General features: G+C 37.8%; 2 protein-coding genes across 4 annotated transcripts; one reads left to right on the forward strand and one right to left on the reverse strand.

Moving 5' to 3' along the window:
- The first annotated feature begins 1,067 nt into the window (after positions 1–1,067).
- On the forward strand, positions 1,068–9,578 carry LOC107314938 (fibrinogen-like protein 1). Of its 3 annotated transcripts, none has more exons than XM_085549055.1 (4): positions 1,068–1,205; positions 3,869–4,071; positions 5,727–5,927; positions 7,663–9,578. In XM_085549055.1, the coding sequence occupies exons 3-4, from the start codon at positions 5,780–5,782 to the stop codon at positions 8,361–8,363; spliced, it is 849 nt and encodes a 282-aa protein (XP_085405181.1). In that variant the 5' UTR covers positions 1,068–1,205; positions 3,869–4,071; positions 5,727–5,779; the 3' UTR covers positions 8,364–9,578. The 3 variants fall into 3 exon arrangements, with proteins under 3 accessions (XP_085405181.1, XP_085405182.1, XP_085405183.1); XM_085549056.1 differs by lacking the exon at positions 1,068–1,205 and having other exon boundaries at positions 7,663–8,363; positions 9,453–9,578; XM_085549057.1 differs by lacking the exon at positions 1,068–1,205 and having other exon boundaries at positions 7,663–8,363; positions 9,467–9,578.
- A 2,423-nt stretch (positions 9,579–12,001) lies between these two features.
- Positions 12,002–15,656, reverse strand: CHRM5 (cholinergic receptor muscarinic 5). Its single transcript, XM_015864787.3, has one exon. The coding sequence runs from the start codon at positions 15,654–15,656 to the stop codon at positions 14,070–14,072; it is 1,587 nt and encodes a 528-aa protein (XP_015720273.1). The 3' UTR covers positions 12,002–14,069.
- Between the last annotated feature and the right edge of the window lie 4,385 nt (positions 15,657–20,041).

Genomic DNA, 20,041 nt, shown 5'->3' on the forward strand with positions numbered 1-20,041 from the left:
GATTAGTAGGGAAGAAACACACATGAGGAATTCTGCCTCATTCAATCTTAAATCAGTATTACAAGAAATTTGCTTGCTGTCCTTCATAGATATAACTGTTTTGCACCTTTTTATGTGTGATATACTTTAATAATATAAAGTGTACTAAGTATTGGTGCTAAGGGTTGGACTAGATGGTATTGTAGTCTTTTTGAACCTTGCTGGTTTATGATTCTCTGAAAAACTCCTCCCTTTTCTTGTTTTTCTTCACTGTTCAATTCCATTTGTGAGGTTGCTGGAGAGTAACAAAAGTCATGGAGTCTCTTTGGAAATGAGATGGTTGCTATGGCAATGCTCCCAGCTGCTTCTCCTCCCAGATGAGAAAACCATTTTTAGACTCACATATTTCAAGGTTAGGCTACAGTGTTATAAACTGAACTGTATAGTTAACTAATTCGATTTAGAGATCTGCTGAAAATGGTCTGCTAAAAATCTTGGTGCTGATATTCAGTTAAAACTGTTGAATATTTGTTAGGTTGATTTAAATGGTTTTATTGTTGTTTATATTTGTTTATGATCAGATAGCAGAGGCAAAGCTGTTGTATTGACATCAGTATTTGCACGTTACTGAATTCAGTTTGTCCATAGCATCTCTCTCAAATGTGTGTCGAACCTTAAAAATTCCAGAGTAAAGGAATTCCATTTTGTGTGTTACAGTCTTAGTAATGTCCAACTACAATGTACTTAATATATTATACTTACTGTATTATACATTATACTAAATTACTAAATACTCATCTGTTTTCCAAAAGGACCATTACTCTATCAAATAGAAAAAAAAAACCCATACAGTGTGATTTCTTTCTGGATAATTCACTGCCTTATCAACCTCTTTTGTTTTTTTATGGGGCGGGGGGATATTTTTTGTTTTTAGTTTTAAAAGGTAGCTCACTGTTCATTGATTCTCTTATTTTTTTCCTTTTCTATTTTAAAAAAAAAAAAAAGGTTCCTAGTATTCTCTACAGGAGTCATCTGGAGCCTGCAGGCATTTGTGTGGTTTATGTTCGATCAAGGATAAGTGCCTTCATTTCTCCAAATAATGGTTCATCTCACAAATAATGAATACATAAAAAGATTTAGTGTCCAGGTGTCCAGGTTTTCTTTGCAACTAATGTCTGATGAAGAAAAAAGTTGTTCAATTTCAGTCAAATTTTCCCTTTTTAAGGGTAAGTTAACTTGTTTAAATACTTCTTAAAATAAAGAGAACTATATAAAGATACCTTAAGAAAAGTTGGATTGGAAAAATTAGAATAATGTTTGCTAATTAAAGACAATCAGATTCAGAGGAATAATTGAAACCTCAGCATATTATAGGGAAGGAATATGCAGTCACTGGGCTGAGACATTAAATATCTTAATTAACATGGCTAATAACTCAGTACAATAATAATAATTTAAAAACCTGTATGTGACACAAAACCATGCCAGTGGGAAGTAGTTGTGCCTTACAGTGATTATATCATTTTCAGGACTAAAGAATGTTCTTAAAATACTTGATCAAGAGCAGAGTATCGTGGATAATCATAACAGCTGCAATATTTGCTGGAACAAGCAGTATAGTATAATTGTTATTGTAATTAGAAAATGATGTTAACTAAAAACTGCCTGATTACTCGCTTACAGAAATTAAATGCAGCACTTTGAGGGCATAACCAAAAACCTAGGGAAAGGTGCTTCATTTGGGAGAGCTGCAGGACAGGTATCCCAGAATTGCCTTGCAACTGGCCCATTTCACAGCAGCACACAGCCAAGCACACCAGGTATGGTACGTTCCCTACACCTTGCAGGATCTCCTCACCCAGCCTGTCACTCATGCCCACTGAGATGTAATATTTAATGATTTTTGTTCAATGTTTTCATCTACATAAATAGTTGCCTTTCAGAGCACACATGAACAACTGCTGTTACCCTGCTCACTTCTAATTAAATGCTTCATACTTCACTTCTACTCTGCCAATTCAGATGAAAGTGTGGAGACCAAAGAGAAGCAAAGTGGAAGGTAGTAAATTAAAAGGGGAGGAGATATACAGTGATGGAAAGTACAAAAATCAAAAGCACCAAACAAATGCATATCTGAGTTCATAGCTATGTGGTAGAAAACCTGTCTAAAGAGTATTTTAAGTTGTCAGAGTGGGAAGGTGCTTTTTGCCCTTCCTTAGTATGTTACTCCAGCAAGATCTGTACGTCGTACAGTATTATTAAATAGGATTTTGCACTTTATTTTCATACTCTAGTCACTACTTACAAAACTTGATACTAACCAAAAGTTACAACACATCAAACATGGATATCAGTGTCTTAGTTTCGGCTGGGATGGAATTGTTTTCTTCAGAGTGTCTGGCATGATGCTATGTTAAGGTTCTAGGAAAAAAACAGGGTTGATAACACATAGATGTTTATAGTTGCCTGCTGAGCCAAGGTTAGTCTCAGGGGAGGGCCTGAGGAGCTGGGAGGGAACAGAATTGGGACAGCTGACTTAAACAAGCCAAAGGGATATTTCATACTTTATGACATCAAGTGGAAAGAGTTTGGAAGGGGTTGGGAGTTTATGTTCTCTCTTTGCTGCTCAGGGGGCCAGTTTGGCATCTTCTGGGGAGTGGTGAGCAATTACTTGTGCATCCCTTGTTAAATACATTGTAGTGGAAGCCTCATCCTTATAGACATTCAAGGTCAGAATGGGCAGGGCTCTGAGCAACCATGTCTATAGCTGTAGGTGTCACTGTTCAATGCAGGGGAGTTAGGCTAGATGGCCTTGAAGCATCAAATAATTCTATGAATCTGTGATAATGCAATGAGCGTAGAATATGTGTTCTTTAGCTTTTCTCTGTGATTGAGCAGTGCTGGAGAAGAGGTACTGTTCTGACTCCTTGTGGTCATTCACATGAAAAGAGTTATTTGTACTTTTAAAAATGAAAAGTAATATCAGTGAGTTTTAACATTATAGATAAATCTTTCATACATTCTGTGAAGTGTATGTATTTAATTGCGCATGCAATATGTATCTTCATGATATATATATGTATATGCACGTGTAATATATATCTCAGTGATTTCACTGAGAATGGATAAATGAACAGGATTTATGCATAGAACAAATGTTCAAGTAAAGCTTACACAGGACTTACATGTTCTCTACATTTGAATTGTGGGTGTTTTGGTTTTTGGTTTCTTTTTTTTTTTTTTTCAGGGGTAAGAAGTGCTCAAACTGGGTTACAGGTTGGATAAAGAAATACAAATGTCTTGGCTCACCTTGACTCTAGTTTAGACATCATCTAGAAGTTATCCAGATAGATAACACAACCTTCAGGTACAAGAAAATATGGTAACAATTCATCTACTTCGTTACCATTTTGATGTAAATGAGTGTTAATCAACTCCTGATAATCCAAATAAACTAAAATAGAAACCTATTGACCAGCCTGTTCTGCTTTTGCTTTGTTTTTCTCATAGCTTTGAGGCAGTACTTCATGTTTTAATTTCATGCTTTAATGTGAATGAGCCTGAAGGAACAACATGGTTTGAGATTGGTTTGATCTGTTCCTTATGCTTTGAAATCAAGTTGACTATAGGACTTTAAATGTGATTAGCAATATCGCATCTTGTCAATTTACTGGTGTGAAGTGACGTAGTACGTTGCAGCAGCTACCTCCAGGTGTATAAGCAACATAAATAATTTTCTGAAATAAAATATCTTTGCTATTGCTGTCTTTGTTAATCAGGAAAATAATTTGATTTATTTATTAATCAAGGTAATTAACTTAGTTGTGCTGTTATTTTAATCCTTATGGAAGAACTTTGTTCTTTATGATTCATATATTCTTACTTGCAGATGTAATATGAGAGAGCAAAGTCCACCAGAGTAAGCACAGTGTGAAATAATGAAGATGTAATTTTGCTACACTTCTACATTTGAGATAGTGTGTTGGAGCTGATTTATTCACCTGGACTTGAGTAGCAGGCAAAGTACAATTGTAGAGTATGAGCTCATGCACTTGAGTGCACTTGTTACTTTGTCAAGCTTCACTGTAAGAGGTAAGGTGCCTTCCTAATGCTGTTTTCCTTAGTTGCTTTCTTAATAACTTATAATACCAATTTCTATTGTAGAACTAAATGAATCTGTAAATCATTTCAATGGGCACTATAAATACAAGGGAAGAAAAAAGACTGACTTGCTCAGAAATGCTGGAAGAAACAAACAGCTAACCTAGAAGCTTTAGATCCAAATACAGATTTCCTAAAGTTTTATAATGTCTGTGGGGTTGGTTTAGATTTACAGTCATTTCTAATAATAATTTTTAAAATAATAATAGAAGCTTTCAGTGAAGGGGGTATGTGCCAGTAGGAAACGCAAACGCAACAGAACTTAAGTGCTGTAGGGGAAAACAATGTACTGAATTGGACGGCAAGTAATTTTTTTTTTTACAGTCTCTCAATGTCAAATAATCAACCTAGGATGTAATAGGAAATTGTATGTTTATACTAAATCAGAATTATTACTGTATAGCTGGAAGCAGAATAAGCAAATTCTGTTTTGCTGGTTTTCTGTCTGGTAAGTGCAAAAAATAATTCTCAAGCCTGACTTCTATTACAGTGATATATTTTGAACATCTTAAAAAATGCTCAACGCTTTTTTATTCTTGAAAACTGTTTACTGGATCTGCTGCTGAATCCTTAGATTCATAAGCAGTGTGGCTTTGTTGCAATGGTAAACCACTGTGGAGAAATGAGCTGGCCTGTGTGGGCTCTGTGCTGGCAGGAAATAAGCTCTGACCAAAGAGCTGCTTGCTAGAGGTATATACTCAACATTCATATAATGGGTTTGGCTAAATTTTAAGCAAATTTGGCCTTGGACAGCATAGGAGATGTTATTCCAATTCTGTTTGAGCTTTAGTTGATACAGAATTTCTTCTTCAGTCAGACTGGAATTTGTTTAGGTGAGGACCCCAGTAACAGCCTGAGACTTCTTTCTGTAGTGGATGAAGAGTTAATAAAAACATAACTCTAAAAGGAGGACAGAATGAAGCTCAGAGCTCTTCTGATTCTATGTATTGAACCCCAGTGTGTCTTGAGGAGACTGAAGAAAAGTGGAAGAGTTGCTTTTTGCTATGTTTATTGAGGTGTTTTTTTCCAGATCTGGTTTAAGCTTGTGACCTATTATTTACAGCTATGGATGGAAATTCATCCAGAACAAAGTCCAGATTTGCTGAAGTGTATGGGTATATCTGCAGTACTAGGAAGGCACAGAAATGAACACTGTTGGAACTACAGAGCTGGAAGAGCTAGTGCTCCTGTTTGTGCCGGCTTGTCCATCCTTGCCTCTGCTTCAGTACAATTCACATACATGGGGAATAAGCAAATGTCATTTCTGATAAAAAATATAAGATGACATTTTAAGTTATGCCATTACACTGTTTTCTGTTACGTTTTGTCGCAGATAATTAGGTTGTTGTTCTTTATCTGTCATGGCACAAGGTAAGAGAGGTGAAATACAGTGTAAGTGACATAACACAGGGGCTCCATGTCAGACCAGCCACCAGCTGGAAGTAGTGTGAAATACCAGGAAAGGGAGATGCTTTTGAAAGATGGAAGCCAGTTTTGACAGAGGCTCACTATATTGAAACCAGGTGTTTCAATACCTTTCTCCTAAAAGAGAGTATACTAAAGGTCATAAAACTTTCCATTTTCAGTTGCAGCCTGTATTATAGCTGTGGATTTCTGCAGGAGGACTGACTGAAGGAAGATGCTGTTGAAGAGTTCATTGTGTTTTATTCTGGTCTTGCTCTCCCATTGCACGGCGTCGGTGACCACCAAAGAGGCAGTGATCTTGGCTAATGCCCACCTTCTCTCTCAAAGAGATTATGATAGAGTGGCTAACATCAATGATAAAGGTACTCATGAAGGGGGAGCGAATGATCTGTGTGCCTGCTGTGCTTTACTGTATTGCTTTGTGGAGTATTTTCAGCATATTTGAATGTTTGCCCTGCAATAGTACTTTGAAATATGAACTTGTCTTATCCCGGAGTTCAAAAATCTTTAAATCCCTTGCTCAGCTGACACCTAATTCAAGAGGAATTAATAGTTAGAAATATTTCTCTAAAAATATTTTGTTGCCTTTGAAGAATTATTTACTGACAGTCATGTCTTGATTGCATCTGTCACCTCATTAATACCTATAACTGAGATATTGGTCTGCCTATCTAGCTTGGTATGCTAGATTAGTTTGTCCAACTTGGTAGGCTTTCTAACACATTTGCTAGAGTAAATCCTGCATAAAATGCAGACAAAAGGAGTAGTGTATTTGGTTCGTTTTCTTCCTTTGGCTGCTGGCATTCAGCTTAAATAGTTTTCTCAGTTTGTTGATAGAAGCTGTTCTGTTTTGCGTGAATAACATTCACTGGGTAAATACTAGTGTCGCTGTGTATATCACTGGCTTGGAGACCGCTGTCTACTTAAATGATCATTCTATAGTCTTGCAGGATCAGGTTTGGAGTCAGACTGTCTAACAGGTGAATGCTCTGAGAACCGTGGTCTAGTTTTTATGTGAATACGTATGAAGTCCTCTTTCAGGATGTGTGATAATTTCTTGCAGATAGTAATGAGACAAAGTATTTTAGTCATGGCTGGAGATTCTATTAGGCAATGAAAAGCCTAGAAGTAAGACCTCAGAAAGCCTATATACTTCTGTAAAACTGCCCTGAGTGGCTTAGAGCACCAGTAAATGTCTGAAAATCAGATATAAAAGGCTATATTTAGCACAATGAGGATACTATGAATAATAGTCTTCAATAGGTTTAGCCCAGCTGGACCTTTCAAAGAGTATGGTACTTCATGCACTAATAATAAATCAGAGAAGGCATTGTAATTTCAGTAAAAGCTGAAAAGGGTGATGACTTAGGTAGAAAAGTAAATGGTAAAGTCAAAGGGAGTCTGGAAATGTTTGCTTCTAAGTGAACTTTTTTGTATTACTAAGTATACTGAAGTAATAATAGGAATATTCTGATAAAATTTCATTCCTTGAATGATTTTGGTGAAAACAAAACAACTGAGTTGTAAATACAGTATCTAAATTTCTATCTGTTTTTGTCAGGACAGAACTTAGAATTTGCTAGGTCTGAAAAACTCATATTACATCACAGGTGGCCTTTAAGAAATTTTCCAATAGAGAAATAAAATGGTTAAGTCTGCGTTAAATATAAATAACAAATTCTTTGTTAAATACAGATTACAAGTATTTGCTAGTATCATTGCATGCATCTGAGGAGGAAGTGAGTCACTTGCAAGTGAGGAAGAGTGCGTTTGTATCTTTTGGCTTTACAACCATAATTCCACCATAAATACAGTCACACTTTTGTATTACAAATTATAACAAAACCTTTTGGAAACTTTCCTGTGTGTTCTGCACTCAAATCATCCCCCTTTAGTGAAGTGTATGCCCACCAGTTGGGCTGAAGTCAGTCTGAGTCAGTTTCCAGCCAGATCAAGAGGCAATCATGCACTTACTCTGAAGCACAGTTTTGTGTGGTTTTTTTTTTTGTTTGTTTGTTTTTTTAAAGAAGACTTAAACAGAAATTTAATTTAAAACTCTTTTTTCTTTTTCTTCTTTTTTTTTTTTTTCCTCCTTAGATTATTTAAGGGATTGTTTTGAGATTTTTCAGCGCTCCAGGGGAAACTCCAGAGATGGTCTTTACATCATCCAACCAAAGGAAGACCCAATTGTGGTCTTTTGTAACATGCAGGATGGTGGCTGGACAGTAATCCAGCACATTACAGCCAACAGTACTGTCGACTTTGATAGGACGTGGCAGGATTACAAATACGGTTTTGGCTCTGTTCATGACAACCACTGGTTAGGAAATGAGTACATGCATCAGTTAACTGGTGGCTCTGAGCAGTATGTACTAGGAGTTAAACTTGTAGACCTAAATGCTGAAATCAAATGGGGACAGTACAAACCATTCCGTATTGAAGATGAAGAAGCTCAATACCGAATCAGGGTCGGCCTATATGAAGGCAATGCTACTGATGCTCTGACTCTGGACACAGAAGCTTACCTCCATGACAACCAGAAGTTTACCACCAAGGACAGAGACAATGATAATTACTTTCAGAATTGTGCTAAACTAGAACACAATGGTATTCCTGGGGGAGGATGGTGGTATGATGCATGTGCTGGGGCAAACCTGAACCGTAGGAATGTGATATACTGGCAAAAGGATTGCAACAAGAAGCATTTGTGCAAGTTTTCATGGATGATGGTCAAACCCATTGAACACAGCCCATTGGATGCAACTAACTCTTGTACATGTCAGAAGGAGGAACTGTAGGTGAGCCATGTATCCTTTGAATGGAACATGGATTCTTTGTAAAGTGTCTTAAGTAAAATCACACTAATCAAATAAGTAATTGCGATGAAAACTTTAGCCTCTGCAAGGTCTTTGTGATCACATATTGTCCAGGACTGGACCTAAAACACATAGATACCTATTTACCAATCACAAAAATGACAATAGATGACCTCTAACAAAAGATTTTTCACTACGCATTTTATGGTATTTTGGCCATAGGAGGAGTTAGGTATGAAATCTGGGAGATGTCTTGTATCTTGTAGCAGATACACATGCATACACATCAGTTTTAGAAGGTTTTGCTCCAGGATGAATGTTCATCATTAACTTGCACATCTTCACAAATTATGCAGGAAGGAAATTTCAAGGGAAGTACCTATATTTACAAAATGCTTATCAGAGAGTATTATGTACCATAGGGTAGCATAAATCCTTTCCTTTTTACCTTTAGTGAAAGTTATTTTAATATTTTTACCTGGTAGGGTCTTTATCTTCAATGTCTTCTTTTCTCAGCCACTGGCTTTTTATTTCTACTCGTATGTAATTAATTACTTAGCACGGTGTTTTCTGCCTTGTTATTAGAGTACCCGGAGCTAATGGCCTCATCATCTTTCCCATTAAAAACTACTAGTCCAAGGCCAAGTAATGGCTACGAGCCCAAAGCTCCAGTTTTTCCTCCTGTTCCACGAAGCACTAAAGCTTTTTTATTATTACTATTTTTTTAAAATACCATTGTGAGATAAGAACAGCACTGGCTTTATTTAACATGTGCTTGCTTCAATTGTTTTGATACTCAACCTTGAGCTTATTTAAACAGTGCCTCTTTTCCTGATTGTAACACAAGGAGAAAGCCTTTAAATTTCATGATGAATTCATCTGTCTTAAAATCATAAATAAAAGGATTTTGGTTTTGGTAACCTTGAAAATCTTGTTTACTTTTACAAATGATGGGATTATTTCACACTTTTCAATATAATTGGAATAGCTAAATTACTACTTAAGAGTTTTCATTTTTATATTGTACAAATTGCCATGATAATAATTAAAGTATCTTGCATTTTAATGTAGATTTTCAATTGCAGAAACTTGGGCAACAGATACTGGCAAAGTTCTGCTTTTTAATTGAAAAATGGAATCTTGTCATTTCCATGGAAAATAATTTAGAGTCAAATAAACTGTACTGTTTAGAGAAGACCAAGACTGGCATGATTACTTAAGAAGAGAAATTAATTGGTAAATGGAAGAGTCATGAAAGAAAATTTTATTTTTTCCATTGCACTGCAACACTTTCAGAAAGAGATACAGATGAGTTGTGGAGGTGAGGCCAATATAGTGTAGATGTATATTTTGCAGCAGCTAATGTTTTCCCTTCCAACTGTGTTTAAAAAATAATAATAATAATAATAGAGGAAGAAGTGAATGAATGTGTGAGTTTATTTGATGTACTCAGGTCAAATGTGGATTCTGCTGCAACTGCATTGGGAAACCTCCAAAGTTATAATGCAGATAAAAGAAAATTGCCAAGTTTCCCATAGCTTTTACTCATCAAGATAGACAGATTCGATCACTACTGCCAAAAAATGGTGTGAATAATGTTAACATGGGAACACACAGCTGAAAGCCAGCAGGCTGTATCTGATACTTAAAGGTAAATAACCTGCTCTGCAGCTCACTCATCCTGCTTGGAGGGTTTTGTAGGAAAGGACTTGTGGAGATGTGCTGCATGAACAACTTGGGCACCACCAGCTCAAATCCAGCTGTCCAATTTTGGAGACACTCTCTAGTGTTAACTGAAGTCCTACAGACCTCTGCTGATGCTGAATTCCAGTATGGGAATTAGATTAACTTATAATAATTAAATAGTATTAATAGATCTGCAGGCAAAAGCATGACAAAGATTAACGCAGTTCAAGCACTGACTTCAGTAGGAGTCATAGAGTGTGGTGTGTTCCATGCTTCTAAATGAAGAAAGAATGGAAAATACGAGCTGGATTTAGGTCTCAGGATGAAAATAATTAGTAACATTGCAATCCACTCATTGACACTTCTTTCTTAGAGCTTTTAAAGAGAAGAGCATGTTGTTCTGGAGTTCAGGTTTGGAAGTACATTTCAAATGGAGAAGCCACTGGACTCTACAGAAAGCGGTAACTCGAGCTTATCTGTTGTAAACATTTGAGGAAGGTCATTTGGTTTCCTAATACCCAAGTGGCTCCTTCATATTGCTTCTATCTCTATAGAAAGTAAAGGGAATGAATCCCAGAAGAAAATCACATAATTCTGGGTTTTTGTGTGTTTTTCTTAAGCAAACAATCCTGAGTGGGTAGAAGTGCGGGTGTGCCCTAAGTATGACAGAATAACCTGAGGAAAGTGATTTCCAAATATTTTTATGCAATATGAAGATTTTTAGAAATCCCCAAACACTGAAGGGCTGACTGGAAACTGTTTCTTGCAAAAGGTAAGGAACTGTTTTACAAAATTCTATTTGAAATACAGAGTCTGATGGCAGTCTGCAGGTATTCAGTTCTGAGTTCTAAACTGATTCTGTATTCCAATTCCATAATAATTTTGTTCTAAGACTATCACTATCTTCCAGCATTACATCAGATTCTTTAATTGTTACAATGACTTCTGATTTGGACTTAATATGGCACTGGGAGTTGGTAAGTATATTTATTCTTTCAAGTGTATGACTGTCCTTAGGGACATTTGCATTAATATTTGTTAGTTCAGTTAGTTTGACATGTATGGAATTTGACAAGGAGGCAGTGATACAGATTTCATAGAAATGCTCTGTGTAGGAGATAAAATGATTAGAAATAATCCATTAAATAATTAAAGTAGAGTTTGGGACTTTTCATGAGGCTTGGCTCTAAAACTGGAACAGAATATATAGGGTGATGAGGGAGTACAGTTAAGGATTTTGCTTAAGTACATCTCTGGACTCCTCAGGGCTATATAAACCAATGCAGTTCACACTGGGTACAACTGGGATGAGTAACAAAACTCCACATACAAAAATACCTTTCAACAATTAACAGCAATTATTAATTGAAGTGCATAGAATAATTATACATTAGAAGAATTATGATTAGCAGCTAAATTATAGAATTAAATTAATGGAAAAATGTGCTCTATTCTATTTTACAGGTTCTTGTTGTATTTTCTGTATATCTCTTGATTTCAGCTTTCCCCAGTTCTGTGAACTCTTGAGTCTTTATAAAGCATATTTATCTAAAAGGAGTGGGTTTCTGAGATATACAGAAGACTTGCTTATATGAAAAGGGAGAGACAGAAACAATTGCTCTGTTTCTTTTGTGGGAAAATTCAATATTCAAAAGCGTTTAAGTGTGCAAGGTTTCTGAAAGGCTTAGTTTGGATATATGTCTATAAAACTATACTGATAATACATGCATACATAGGCAAATATATGCATATGTATGTACTGATAAAATGCAGTTTAAGAAAACGTTATTTCACAGGTCCATGACCATAATTAATTAAAGGATCAGTAAATGAGAAATACAGATAACAAGATTGTTTTACATTGCAGAAGTCCCACAACATCTTTGAAGGAACCTTTATAGAGCTAGAAAACAAAACAAAATTAAGAAACTAAATACCAACTCACAGTCTAATGAGCTTTTGTGGTTTCTTTTTTGTTTTGTTTTTCAAGGGTAAACATCTCACGTAACAATCAAGTGACAAACACCTCTTTATATAATTCTAGGTATTTACAATGTACCCAGGTTTGGCAGTGTAGCATTTCACACTGTTAAGTGTTGGCAGCATAGTTTGAGCACAGGTTTCACAATTACACCAAACCAACATTGTAGCATCCATCACCATCTATTCTAATACATTTACTAAGCACAGAATTCATAAACATTTACAGAACACTCTAGTTCAACAGAAGCCAAAACCAACAAAATATATTCAGTTTAATTTCAGAAGTAGAAGCCAATGCTTTTAGAAACATCACAGCTAGCAGGAATTGTTACTATCTCATGAATTTTGCCTTTAACTACAGCTTGTGCCACAGAGGGACGCATTCATTTGCTAAAAATCAAACACAGTTTACTGAATGTCCAAACCACTGTAGTATAAAGTTACCCACTATAACAATTGGCACGTATGTAGTTACTGCACACACAAAAAGCTTTGGGTGGTGACGGAGGAAAATTGATGGAAAGGGTCTTTGAAAAGACCAATGCATTCTTTTAAGAAGCAGTCATATGCTGATGCACAAAAAGCATTTAGGCACAGTGTGGTGTGGTAAAAAATCAATCAAGTGAACTCAGAGAACATATTTTTACATGACTACACTGCTAATCTTTCACTGACAGTTTTCCCCTCTGGAGACTGGGGATAGAAAATATTAATTACTTGTACTGTGATTGCTGACATGAAGGAATTATATATCTGCAGGGAAATATGTTGATGATATTGTAATAAATTATATGAATGATTTTGCTGAGAGCAGTGGTATGTTCAGGATGACTAACACAATTCCTGAAACGTGCTGCTGAGTCTCATCACTGCTACAGTGTCCTCCTAACATGTACAATAGCTAGAAAAACAAACACTGGCCCAGATTTGTACTTCAGAGCATCTCACCCTGAATTTTGATCAAGAGGCTAGAACTGAATCTGAATATTTTTTGAGGTGGACTCAGTGAGGTACATGGAGTTCTTTCTCTGTTACTCACAAGTAGGTATCATGGCTTACAACAATTTTGTGCTAGATAAGTAAATTTGCAGGGCATCGATGTACATATTTGTGCAATAGAGAGACTGCAAAGGATTTGCCTTATGTCTCGCACTGTAAATAGACAAATTATGTCCATTGTTATCATCAGTTCTGATCCGTACTATTGTTGCTACTGCATCCATTTAAAACATATCCTTCTGAGGCATGAGGAAATGAAGAAATACAAATTCATAGATAGCTGCTGTTGCCACTTCTAGATGACACTGACTTGCAGGATGGAACTGAGATGGGGGCTGAATTCTCCTTATATGAAATATGTTATCTGTTTTCTCCTCTATAAGCCCTTCCTCTGTCCCCCTGAAAAGATGTTCTTAAAGTGCAAATTTTCTCAATATTACATTCTCCTGTAATAAGTGTATTCTTTTGGGGTACTAAGAATCTCCCTAACTGTTTAGCACTGGGGATAATGGTGTTTCCCTCTTTAAATAGGCCTTGTTTCATACCAATAGCATGTGGAAAAGTCTTTAAACAGAAGAAGCACGTGTTCCATTGCTTGCTCCATTGAAAAACAAGTAGACAATACAGCAGAAAGTAGGAAAGGAACTATAGGAAGAAACAGTTCTGCACTAAAAGGAGATAGACTGGATAACCTGCCCTGATGACTGAATGGTACTCACACGCTAATTCCTAGTTTATAAGACACACTACAATTTCTCAGGCTGAAAGGACAGAAGAGCCCAAACACAATAATTGTAATGCAGATCTACTGCATAATCATGAAGACCCTGTCAGCAACCACTGACTTCTTTATCCCACACACACTATTTTCATGCAAAATATCACTTTTTGCTGACTTTTTTTTTTTTTTTTTTTAACACATAGACATATAAAACAACAGGTTTGAAAATACGGAATTAAACGTCCTTTACTAGGCTATGTTAATATCTATTTTTCCATTTATCTCTTATTTAGGAGTAGTTATGGCATTCGAGTATTGCCCTGCCAGTACAGTTTCTCTTCCACTTTTTTCTTTTTCCACTGGCAGAAAAGCAGCATCTTAAAAGTTTTCCTGAAAGTTTTGTTACAGAGAGCGTAACACATGGGATTAACAGTGCTGTTCACATAGCATAGCCAATATCCAAGGTGCCACAATGTCAGAGGGATGCAGTCAGAGCAGAATGTGGAGATCAAAACCATTATATTGTAGGGAGTCCATGTGATGATAAAAGCCAAAAGAATGGCACTTAAAGTCTGTGCTGCTTTACGTTCTTTTATAAGAACCATCCTTTTCCTTTTGGTGATTTGGTTATTTATATTTGGATCCATGCTTTTGATGGAAGGATCCTTCGACAGAGCAGCAGAACAAGGAGTTATTTTTACCTTACGGCAACCATTGTTGGTTTCCTGAGTGCCATCAGCCTTAACTACCAAGCGGAATTTGTAGGCCACGCATTTTTTACTTTTTTGACCAATGGCAGGTGATAAAAAGTATTGCTGGGTCTCAAAATCATTTTCCTCAGGCTGGTCTTTGACAACAATATCCTTACTTTCCCTTTCATTAAACTCTTCTTCCTTGCCTTTAGATGGACTCGTGTAAGCTACTTGGAAAACAGGATCAGTGGCAAGTTTGTCCTCTTCTTCTGATGATGCATAGCTGCTGCAGGTGGTCAGTTGGTCAGCCTTAGCCCACTCAGCACACGTGCTCGCTGCCTGGGATGCCTTTACTGTAGCTGATGTACTTCGACTTGATGAAGACCAGGAAGCCTGACATCTCTCCCTTTTGGCTAAGTTTTGTTGCTTGCAACTGAAACAGGACTTCAGGAAAGTTTTCCGAGGCTTTATCGTCTCAAATTCGGCCACAGACTCAGAACCCTGAAGTTCAGCGAGGTCCTTGGTACGTTTCTCAGTCTCTTTATAGATGCGGCAATATAAAATGGTCATCACTGACACTGGAATGTAAAAAGCAGCAATCGCAGTACCAAAGGTGATAATGGGCTCATATAAAAACTGTATCTGGCATTCCTCAGGGGGTACTGTTCGTTCACCCACAAAATACTGCCAGCATAATATTACAGGTGCCCATAGAATGAAGGAGATTAGCCAAGCCAGGCCGATCATGATGCCAGCTCTTTTGGGCGTGCGTTTAGCCCTGTATGTCAAAGGCCTTGTGATGGAAAAATATCTGTCAAAGCTGATGACTAGGAGGTTCATGACTGAGGCATTGCTAGCTACGTAATCCAGCGCTAGCCACAGGTCACACGCCAGGCTTCCAAGAGACCAATGGCCTATGAGTATATATGAGGTATAGAGGTTCATAGAAAATATTCCAATGATGAGGTCTGCACAGGCAAGACTGAGCAAGTAATAATTGTTAACAGTTTTGAGCTGACTGTTAACCTTGAAGGATATCATTACAAGAACATTTCCCACTATGGTTATCAGGCTTACAATTGCAGTGACAGTGGCAATAGTAATAACTTCCCAGAGGCTATGCCCTTCTAACTGTTTGTGGTTGATGGACGAACTGTTTATAACAGTAGAATTGCTGAATAGGTTTACTTCCATTCTTTTTCTTGATCAGTTGTCATCAGAATCTTAGCATCCTTGCACACTGCTTTCTGTATTTGAAAATATAGTTTGGAGGCAACTGTAAAGATAAAAGGCAGAAAAAGAAAGCAGCTCATTAAACAGCACAGACTTCCATTAGATATACCTTGAAACACTTGTAAAGCAATCCATCAAATTATTTGTGTTCTCTTTCTGCGTTGTCATATTGTTTCTATCATTGTGAACATAAATAAAACACATTTGCATTCTAGGACAATGCACACTGGTTTCTTATAACATTTCTGAATGCAATCAAAACAACTATTGTTTCATAAGATGTTCAATCACGCAAGCTCTTACATTTTTAATACTTCGGGAGACACTACATATCATTAAAGACAGACATTAGAAGTTTTGCAGTGTGGGAGCCATAGTAGTGAGGCTGATCTCTTCTCAGTAGTGCGTGGGGATAGGACTAGGGGTAATGGGATGAAAGTACAGCATAGGAAGTTCCACACGAATGTGCGGAAGAACTTCTTTACAGTGAGGGTGACGGAGCACTGGAACAGGCTGCCCAGGGAGGTGGTGGAGTCTCCTTCTCTGGAGATATTTAAGACCCGCCTGGACGCCTTCCTGTGTGACATGGTGTAGGGAGCCTGCTTTGGCAGGGGGGTTGGACTCGATGATCTCTAGAGGTCCCTTCCAACCCCTACAATTCTGTGATTCTGTGATTCTGTGTAATGAGACAATAAGTCATGGTGTTGTTTCTTACAACACTGTGTGGAAGACGTCAAGATTTCAGAAATTGTCTCTGGAAAATTTGAGGAAGTCACTGTTTTGGAATCCATCATCAGAAAAGGAACCCAAGGGAACTCAAGATCCGTAGGGAGACAGTAACCATGGTGGCATGGTGGCAGTGGTAAATAAATAGGTGTTAGAAGTGCTCTGCTAGGGAATTTTTAGAGTTAAGCAAATAGGTAAGGACAAAAAAAAATGTTTTCAGAAAAATAAGTTAGGCTGAAAAGACTTTTCCCCATGGGAAGGTCTGAGCAGGAGAAGGTGTGGGAGTGCTGGAAGGATTGGGTGAGCAGTAGGGCTGAGGATAGAAATGAGTAAAATGAAGAGGATAACCTCAGTGACAAACTGCAACAAAAACAATTTAATACTGTAGACTGCATAAGCAGTAGGAGGAAATGGAACCACTGTTATTATATTAATATAAACATCTCTGATACCCATACCTTCCTACAGTCTCTCTAATATGGTGTAACTTTTCACTGCTGTTTTCTTGTCTTTGAGAATGCAAGCCTGAATCAGGAGATTAGCTTCTTTCACAGATCTCTGCTAGCTTTTCGTTATTCCAGCACATCTGATGATGTTAATCACTTGTTGGATGCTTAATCCTTCTAGGCTATGTAATTTTGGAATAATTGAAGAGTTGTTAGGTTTTAAGTCAGAAATAGAAGAGGATGTTTAAATTTATCATCCATCTAGTCAGTAAAAAGCAGGTAAGAAGATTCCCCCCCTCTTTTTTTTTTTTTTTTTTTTTTTTTTTGGAACTGATAGGGGTTCAGCTAAAATTATCATATAGGTCACCTATTAAAGTCCAACTTTTAAGTCTTCAGGATTCTTTCTCTACAAGATCTCTATTTTGTAGTCCTTCCAACCCATTCATACCACTCCTCTTCCATTCTAGCCCTTGGAACTTTATTTTCTTTGGTCTTTGCAAATGTCTTGCATTAACTGCAAGCTTTCCAGCCTGTACTTTTCACACATTGTCATCTATTTTAGTGCCAAGAAGCAGGCTCCTGGATAGATGAATATCAGCTGAATATATCACTGTTTTACAGCCACTTGCTGAATTTTCAGAAAATAATCTCAATGTTTTCCACTGTCATTTTACTTCATATTTTATTTTTTCCTTCACTTTTGTTATCCAGTGCCTTCTAAGTATCTGCAAAAGTATACCATATTTCTTCTTCAAACATTCCATAATGATTACCTTCTGTGATGAGATTTGATAACAGTAAGCTTGCTGGTGTACTGAGACCACTGGCTATAACACTAACCAAAGTGGTGCTTCTCCATCTGTGTTTGTTTCTCTGTCATCTCCTGTCTTATATTTAGATGCCCACAAATCTGTATTCTGTTTATGCATAATGCATACTGAGCCTAGCTCAACAGGCTTTTAGTTCACGTACAGGCCTTGTAGCCTAGCAATAACCATAGTAATTATAACATATGCATGTCGACCATCTGTATGCTTAGCTTCTCTGGCCTTGGGAGCCAGCCTAGCAGCCAAGAATAGCAGAAGTGACACAGCAGTCCTAACGAGCCCTAAGTGAGGGAAGAATTTTCATCCTGGTTCTAGAGTCTGCAGAAATCTACAAGGGAAAGGAGATAGAGGCCCTCACTTCTTTCTTTCTTCACAGCTGCTCTTATTAGCAGGGGAGCTGACCTCAGCCAGCTAAGCTCTAACTTAGTCACTTGAGCTACTAGAAAGGGGTTGTGCTGTGCCCAACAGCTTATAAAGCTGAAACACTGCCAGTGCTTGTGGCTGTTTGGCAAGTGAGAAGATTTCAGAAAAGCTTTGAGACAGCCTTAAAAAGGCATCAAGTGTGAACACCAATCAGGCACATGAATAAACCTCTATTAACTGGCTGCCTTCTACATCAGCATCATAGAATCATAGTATTGTTGAGATTGGAAAAGATCTCCAAGATCATCAACCCCATCCTATCCCCACCATGCCCACGAACCATGCCTAACACCTGGGGTTCTGCAGCTGCTCAGGAAGATTTTTTTTTTTTTCCCCCCCAAGAATACTTTGTCTTTTGCCATAGGTAAGTGAGCAAGTGTGCTCCTCTCTCTGGTCATTTACCCTCCCTAAAACTGGAAATTAGGAGGAAAGATTTCTGAAGCTACCCTGTGTAGACTGCAGACCACACAGCAAAAGGAGAAGCAGAAATTGTTGTTGCCCTAACACAGCTGTGCTTGGATTGAAATGACTTCAGCAGGGGGAACACGGATTATATGGTACATCTATTGCAATTAATAAGACAGAAATGTGTGCTGAGAGTAAGTGTCCTCTTGGGGAGCTGCCAACAGCTCATCTCTTCACAGTGGTCCTCCCTGCTGTTATTTGAAAACTTAGCTATTCTTTCCTTTTTGAAGGCTTTTCACACTTTTCCTTCCATTCTTATTTTTCTTCTTTGTACCAGTCTTACACCAGCACTCTTATATTCACCTGCTATCTTTTTTAAATGCATTTTGCTTTCTCCAGCGCTGTCCTTCATGCTTGGTATGAGTTCCATATAATCAATAACACAAACTTAGCCATTATCACCAAGTAAATCACTCTCACTATCATCATGTTTTCTCCCTAATGGACTGTTTTGCTGATGCCTATGAAAATTGGCAGCATCTAAGCAGCTCTCATGCAAAGATCTCCTGACATTTTGACCATTTGGATCAGCTTCTCATACTGAATTGTGCCCCTTGTGCCTCATAGTTCTCTGTTAACATATTGTGGTGTTACCTTTTGTTCCATGTTTTCCTATAACTCAGAGCAACAGTGTCTGAATGAAACTTCGGTGTGCCATGGTAACATAATTTATGTTGTCTATCGCAACAGGTTATAATAATAGGGAGATCAAAATTAAATTACAAAATCAAAATGCACACGTACAACACCATGACTTTGCTATCTGCCTCAAAATTATTGACGCATGAACTTCACACTTGTGAGCTGTAATGATATTTGCTATTTGTTGCCAAATATTGCTGATTTATTTATTTATTTATTTATTTAGCTAGCTGTAAGTACTAATTACAGCGAGCTGTTAAATCTGTACATCTAGTCAGCTCACAGCTATCTGCAGGCAGATTGTTCATGTCACAGATGAATTGTGCCGCAGATGCAGTCACAGCTTGGGTTTGATGGGGTTTATTAGCTCTAGCTCAGTGCTGGGCCTGCCAGGCCAGTGTTGGCGGTGCATGGAATTGCTCCAGTGTCCCTGTGATGTACTTGCTGCTGATGCTCCCCTCTACTAGATTTATCTGCTTGCACATAGCACTGGAGGCACGCTAACTTTGCTGGCCTGCAGTGAGTGCATTAAGGCCTAGCATTTACTACAGGCAGGTGTAGTGCAGAGATACAACCCACGATTTCACAGCGTGGGCGCTCTGGCAGCATTGTGTTGTGCGGATTACTGGGCTTAAAAACCCCTGAAAACAGACCTTTTAACGTGCATCTCCAACTGAGAGCTTGCACGGGAAAACCAATGGAGTAGGTGTGGGGTGGGAGATCGGTGAAGCTCCCTGGGCACAGCATGCGGACCTTTCAGCTCAGCAGAGCCAACAGCCTCGCTCCGAGGGACTAAGCAGTCCCTGCTGGGGCGCTT

Source organism: Coturnix japonica, chromosome 5 (assembly GCF_054131305.1).
Source record: "Coturnix japonica strain WE chromosome 5, WE-NBRP24, whole genome shotgun sequence".
Taxonomy (NCBI): Eukaryota; Metazoa; Chordata; class Aves; order Galliformes; family Phasianidae; genus Coturnix; species Coturnix japonica.